At 44.5% G+C, this 7,490-nt stretch overlaps 1 protein-coding gene across 1 annotated transcript in view; it reads left to right on the forward strand.

The window, feature by feature from the left end:
* The window catches only part of HYDIN (HYDIN axonemal central pair apparatus protein), a 435,992-nt gene extending 428,948 nt beyond the window's left edge, over positions 1-7,044 (forward strand). The window contains exons 86-87 of the mRNA XM_060288997.1: positions 4,447-4,671; positions 6,270-7,044. Of these exons, the coding sequence (XP_060144980.1) occupies positions 4,447-4,671; positions 6,270-6,752 (708 nt within the window). The 3' untranslated portion in view covers positions 6,753-7,044. The remainder of the gene's footprint in view (positions 1-4,446; positions 4,672-6,269) is intronic.
* Positions 7,045-7,490: the final 446 nt, after the last annotated feature.

The following is a 7,490-nucleotide window of genomic DNA, read 5'->3' on the forward strand; positions in this document are numbered from 1 at the left end:
TTAAAATACAGCTTTGTACTTTTTAGGGTTTTTTTTCTTTTTTCTCCCCACCTTTATCTGAGCTTTATCTTTCCTTTGCCCTAAGTGTCTCAGTCACAGTCAAATAGATTCTACTCTCAGAGGTTTCTCTCAGCACAAGGTTTTGTCTTAGAAGGTAGTTAAAGTAACTTGGTTTTAAGCTGCCCCACGTCACCCAATCTTATTGTGACATGTTTGCAGTTAGCGATAAACTAGAGCCTGAGATCATCCTTCCAGCTTAGGCTGCTGTTGTCAGTTGTCCCATCGAGTTTCCCAGGTTGAGTGGGACCCTCCATCTAGGGTGATTCTCTGGCTCTCAGACTGATGTTCCTTTGCTCTCTCTCCCACTCCTCCCAGACAGTGGCTTACTCACACCAGTCTCATGGCTGTGAATAATCAGCCCTACTCACCCATCTTTTGGAGTTGGTAGCTTATCTTTTCACTTAGTTATGTTATAGATGTTGTCGTTAAGCTGGTTGGTCTGAGTGTTTTGTGGGGGTTTGGGAAGACTGTGCAGCGGCTTGCTCAAAACCTGACTGGTTTTAATGGATGACGTGAGGCAAGAGTCAAGTTTCCTTTTTCTCCAAGTGAATATAATCATCTCAGACTGTGTTACTACAAAGACCGTCTTTTCCGCACTGATTTACACGGCCATTTGTGAAATAAATCAAGTGTCCATATATGCATGGATCTGTTCTAGGTTTCCTATAATATAATAATGACTCAATTTCTGAACTTGTACCAATACCACGGCATCCTAATTATTACAGTTTTATAGTATAGTTTGATATATGGCCAAGCAAGCAATCACTCTAGCTTTATATTAAGACTTAATAATCTCTTATATTCTTTTTTTTCAAGAGTACCTTGGCAAGAATAGCATTGCATTTTTGGCCCTTTGCATTTCCATATATATATTTAAATCAGCTTGTCAAGTTCCTTAAAAAAAAAAAAAACTCTGTTGGGATTTTGATTGGGATTAAATTAAGTCTATAGATTATTTTAAGAATGTATAAGTTTTCTGGGGTATTCCCTGGTGGTCCAGTGGTTAAAACTCCACGCTTTCACTGTCAAGGGCCTGGGTTCAATCCCTGGTCGGGGAATTAAGATCCCACAAGTTGCGTGGTGCAGAAGGAAAAAAAAAAGAATGTATAAGTTTTCTGTTGATCCACAACAAATTATTCCAAAACTCAGCAACTTAAAACAACAGACATTTATTACCTCCACAGTTTCTGAGGATCAGGAATCGAAGAGCAGCCGCCTAACCGGGTGGTTTTGGCTCAGGGGCTTTCATGAGGATGTCAGTTGTCAGCCAGGACTCTAGGCATCCCTAGGCTTGACTGGGGCTGGATAATCTGCTTCCAAACTCACTCATGTGGTTGGTTGTTGGAAAGGTCCTAGTTCCTTGCTGGCTGTTAGCTGGAGGCTTCAGTTCCTCACTGTGTGGCCTCTCCCGCGAGCTGCTTTCAACGAGGCAGCTCACGTACCTAAGAGTGAACGATCTAAAAGAAAGTGAGGGGACTTCCCTGGTGGCGCAGTGGTTAAGAATCCGCCTGCCAATGCAGGGGACCCAGGTTTGATCCTGGGCCGGGAAGATCCCACATGCCACGGAGCAACTAGGCCCATGCACCACAACTACTGAGCCCGCACGGCACAACTACTCAGCCCGCGTACCACAACTACTGAAGCCTGCATGCCTAGAGCCCGTGCTCTGCAGCAAGAGAAGCCACCGCAATAAGAAGCCCGCACACCGCAACGAAGAGTAGCCCCCGCTCACCGCAACCAGAGAAAGCCCGCGCGCAGCAACGAAGACCCAACGCAGCCAAAAATATTAAAAATTAAAAAAATAAAAGAAAGTGAGGCAGCAAAGAAGAAAGAGCATGCACAAGACAGAAACCACAGTCTTTTCCTCTTAATCCCAAAAGTGACACGCCATCTCTTCTGCCACATACTTGTGGTCACATAGACCAACCTGGTTCAGTGTGGGAGAGGACTATACAAGGGTGTGAATACCAGGAAGTAGGGGTTACTGGGGGCCATCTTGGAGCCTGTCTGTCATAGGGGAGAATTTGAATCTTTATAGTATTGAGATTTCCAATCCATGAGCAAATCTCCATTAAGTCTTCTTTAATTTCTCTCAATAATGTTTTTTGTTTTCTACGTAGAGGCTTTACTCATCTTTTGTTAGATTTATTTCTAGGTTTTGTATATTTTGATGCTATTATAAATAGCATCTTTTTAAATTTTCATATTCTAAATATTTGTTGCAATCATTTAGAAATGTAACTGATTTTTGTATATCACCTTTTACCCAAACAGCTTATAAATAAAATTCACTTAATAATAATTTAAATTGTAGATTCTTGTATTTTGTACATGTACAACCATATCATCTGTAAGTAATTACAATTTGTTTCTTCCGTTCTAAACCTTTTCCTTTAAGTACTTTTTCATGCCTTATAGGGCTATCTAGGACCTCCAGAACAATGTTGACCAGAAAGGCAACAGAAGGCATTATCTTGTTCCTGATCTTGAAGGGAAAGCTTTCAAAGTTTCACCATTTATTATGATGTTTGTTTTGGGTTTCTTATAGGTACCCTTTATCAGATTAAGGGTATCTCCTTCTATCCCTAGTTTGCTAAGAGCTTTTTTAAAAACACTATGAATGGATGCTGAGTTTTATCAAATACTTTTACTGCATCTATTGAGATGCTCATTTGATTGTTTTCCTTTTAATTTGTTAATGTGGCAACTGATTGGTTTTTCCAGTGTTAAACCAACTTTTCATTCATGGAATAAGCCCAACTTAGTCATGTAGTATTCTCTTTTTTATATGTTGCTGGATCAGTTGGATAACATTTTTATTAGACATTTTGTATATATGTTCAGTAGGGAAACTAGCATCCAATTTTCCTTTCTCCTTGTTGGATTCTGATGTCAAGTTGAGGTAGGTTTCCTCTTTTTCTTTTCTCTGGAAGAACTTGTGGAATATTAGATTGGTAGAACTTAAAAGTAAAGCTTTGTGATCTGGAATTTTGTTAAGGGAAATTTTTTGTTTTATTATTGATTAAATATCTTTCATGGTTATAGGACTATATGGGTTTTCTTTATCTTTTTGAGTCTGTTTCTGTAATTTATATTTGTTTATACATTTGTCCATTTTCATCCAAATTTTTTTAATTGTGGTAAGATCATGTAAATTTTTGTACTGTATTCTCTGTTAAACATCTACAGTAATTTTAGTGATATCCTCTTTATTTTATTGTTCAGGAAGAAGTAGTTTTCTTTTTTTTTTTTTTAATAAATTTAATTTATTTTATTTTTGGCTGCACTGGGTCTTCATTGCTGCATGCGGACTTTCTCTAGTTGTGGCGAGCAGGGGCTACACTTCATTGCAGTGCACGGGCTCCTCATTGCAGTGGCTTCTCTTGTTGCGGAACACGGGCTCTAGGTACACGGGCTTCAGTAGTTGTGGCTCACGGGCTTAGCTGCTCCGTGGCGTGTGGGATCTTCCCAGACCAGGGCTCAAACCATGTCCCCTGCATTGGCAGGTAGATTCTTAACCACTGCGCCACCAGGGAAGCCCAGAAGTAGTTTTTTTTTAAAAAAAAACAAAAACAATACCTACTCATGATAAAAACAAAATTTTAACCCTACAAAAGTACATGAAATAGAAAGTAAAAGTCCCCACAGTCCCATTTCCCCCATCCTAAGATAACTACTGGTAACAATTCGACATACCCTTGTCTCTTTTCTGTACATACATAGACATAATCTTCTTCACAAAAATAAGCTCATATACATTTCTAGAGCTTTATATACATTTCTAGAACCTTCTTTCTTCCACTTAAAATATTACCAGCACCTTTTATTTCAACGCTTAGAGCTTTGCCTCTTCCTTTGTAATGGCTACGTAATATTCCACTGACGTGAATAAAGAATACTTTATTTACCCAGTCTCTTACTGCTAATGCATTTGAATTGTTTCCCTTGTTTTGCTATTATAAGCAGTACTCCTTGGTTCTTGTTTTGTTTTGCTTTGGATGATAATAGAGGAAGGAGAAGGCCTCCCCCAAATGATGATAGAACCCAGGAAACTGTTCAGAGATGGGCTACGAGCAAAGAAAGAACTGCCTGACCTTCAGCCCTCCTGCCCCTCCAGCCCACCCACCCCCATCTCCATAATTATGCTTCTCAAGAGAGGATCCAGTACCTTTTTTTAGATTCAAAGAGATTCCAGATATAGAAATACCCAGACTAGGGAAAGGTAGAAGGGGTCCATAGGAGGAAAAGTGGGCTGGTTTGGACAGAGGTCCCCCAGGCTCAAGGTCAGTATGAGCATCTGCTACCAACCTGCTGTGAGGTCACCGGGGGGCAGAGGATGGGTCAGACGTTCAGCGTCACCCGAGCCTTCATCTTCTATTGCAGGGCACATTCTCATTTGAATTCCAGCCCTTGAAAGCTGGAGAAACCTCCGGGAAACTAACACTGCACAACAGTGATTTGGGTTACTACCCATATGAGCTCAGTTTGAAGACCACGCCAGCACTGCCTGAAAAGCCTGTCCACTTCCAGGCTGTTCTCGGCAGTGGCCAGAGCATCTTTGCCAAGTTCACCAATTACGCCCGGCAGAAGACAGAATACTACTGCAGGGTGAGCAGCCCCTGCCTCACCCTCTGCCCTATGCTTTCCAGAAGTCTGGGCTCCAAAATAATGGGAGGGGGACACGGCGGGTGCAGAAATGTGAAACTCAGACTCAAGTGCTTTATCTAGTTGGAAACTCCCAGCTAGAAACAAAGAATACCAGGCCTGGGTTCTTCCTCACAGACTTTCTAGCGTAACAAGCTGGGGTTGGGGTAGGGGGAGTTTTGCTTCCCACAACATACTCAGTGGTCAGTACAGTGAGACAATAGAGCTTAGTGGTCATGAGTACCGGCTGTGGAATCCAGCAGACCTGGATTTGAATCCTGGCTTCACCGTTTACTCTTTGTATGAATAGTTTACTAACACTCTCACAGGATAGCTGTCAGGATTTTTAAATAGGTATATAAAACTAATCCTGGCCCATAGTAAGTGTTCCATATGTGTTAGCTATTAAATCAGTGTGAATATAGGATTAACTACTGAAACAGAAAGCCCCGCAAACCAACAAAATAGTAGTTTATTCCTCTCTCAGATAGCAGTGTGCGCAAAAGCAGTTTGGGCTGGAATGGCAGCTCCGTGACATCAGGCACCCAGACCCTTCTTTCCTGATGCTCTTCCCTCTATAGGGAGTTGCTGCGGTGCACACAGACCAAGATGGTTTACTGTGACATCCACATTGCAGCCAGCTACCTGGGGAAAACGGGGAAGCTGCATACATCACTGCCACTCACATTCCACTGAAGAAAACTTCATGTGACAACACCCAGCAACAAGGGGAGCTAGGAGTGTAGCCTTACACTGGGTGGCCGTGTGCCCAGTTCTCATCAGAGTCCCATGGCCATGGTCACAAGGCATAGGCTCTATTTTTAACTGAGGTAGAGTTGATGTACAGGATTTTTTAAGTTTCAGGTGTACAACGTAGTGATTCACGATTTTTAAAGAGGCATAGGCTCTTGATCATCCCCATCCGTCAGGAGAAGCCTGGTTATTCTGTAGTAACAAACAGCCCCAACATCTCAGTAGCTTAAAACAACAAAGGTTTGCCTCCCATTCGTGCTTCTCTATCCAGGGAAGGTCAGCAGGGGACTCTGCTCATCACAGCCACCCGGGGATCCAGGCTGAGGGGCAACCACTATCTCAGATGTTTCCAGTCATAGCAGCAGAGGGGTGAAAAGACCCCAGAGGGACTTGCTCTGGCAAATAAATGCTCTAGTGTGGAAGGGACACTTTGCACTTCTCCTCTCAACTTATTGTCCAGAACTAGTCCCACCCGTCCACGAGGAGCCAGAGTCTCCGGTCCTCCAGGGGCAGTGGAAGGAAAGAAGCACGGGATACGGGGGGGCAGCACCCAGGACTGCCGCCCATATCATCCCGCTGTGTGTCTGTTTAACATCTCTTGGCCTTGGTTTCTCTGTAGTAAAACGGGGATAAACTAGTAACACCTACTCTTCAAGGGAGTTTTAAGGGCACAGCTTTTGTGTAACCTGCCCGTCCTCACGCAAGCGTAGGTTGCTCATGGCGGAGGGTGGAGGGCTGGGGACGGACATGAACTGCTGGTTTGCTCTTCAGAGTCCTGGGTGAGCTGAGCGCGTTTGTTCTCCTTTCAGACCGACTGTCCAGACTTCCACACGGAAAAGTTCATCTCCGCGGCCCCCGGGGTGCAGGGCGGCACCGAGGCGAGTGTGGAGGTATACTTCGAGCCCAGCCGCCTGGGCGAGAGCAAGGGCATCCTGAGCCTGTCATCGCTCGTGGGTGGCGAGTACATCATCCCCCTCTTCGGAGTGGCTCTGCCGCCCAAGCCGCAAGGCCCCTTCCTGATCCGAGCCGGGTGCAACATAGTCATCTCCTTCAAGAACGTCTTCTACCACCCGGTCACCTTCTCCTTCACGGTGGAGAACCCAGCCTTCTCTGTCCGCGCCATAGACTCCGTGAAGCCCAAGAAGATCAACAACATCACGGTCTACTTTGGAGGAAACCCATCAGGCAGCAAAACACCCATCACCAGCAAGCTGATTGTAGCCTGCCCTCCCGGCGAAGGCAGCGACACTGGAATTAAATGGGTTTATTACCTGAAGGGGATCACCCCCTAGTGGGAACCAGGGCCCGCGGCATCATGGAAAAGCCGTCGCCTCAGCCTTAATGCCTATGTGTGGTTCTAGCCCTGCGAAGAATAGAGAAAATAATCAGAATTCTAAAGGTACTGTTTTATCCTCCAGTTCAATTCAGGGGCACTTATTTCTGCATTATATGAATTCCAGATATCTGTATGAAATATAGATATTCCATATTAAACATGGTAACTACACGAAACAGCTATATTTTACTTGACAAGGACAAGTCTCTTCATTTAGTCTCTTAATATATCTCCAAAGCCCAAGCACTATGTAATAATGCTCATGTTTAATAAGATGACACAGGTCTTACACTCATGACCTTCCATCATACAGCACTTAGCAGTGTATGACTCTGGGGCCCCTTTTTTTTTTGCGGTACGCGGGCCTCTCACTGCTGTGGCCTCTCCCGTTGTGGAGCACAGGCTCTGGACACGCAGGCTCAGCGGCCATGGCTCACGGACCCAGCCGCTCCGTGGCATGTGGGATCTTCCCAGACCGGGGCACGAACCCGTGTCCCCTGCATCAGCAGGAGGACTCTCAACCACTGCGCCAACAGGGAAGCCCCAGAATCTGCATTTTAATGACACCTCCAGGGGGGTTGTGTGCACACTGCAGTGCAGAGCACTGCTTTAAAGGCACCAGCAGAACTTGAGACTTTGCTGAATCCACAGCCCTAACGCTCTTCATTAGAGCCCTGGAGAGGATCTCACCAAC

Source organism: Globicephala melas, chromosome 19 (genome assembly GCF_963455315.2).
Source record: "Globicephala melas chromosome 19, mGloMel1.2, whole genome shotgun sequence".
NCBI classification, from domain to species: Eukaryota; Metazoa; Chordata; class Mammalia; order Artiodactyla; family Delphinidae; genus Globicephala; species Globicephala melas.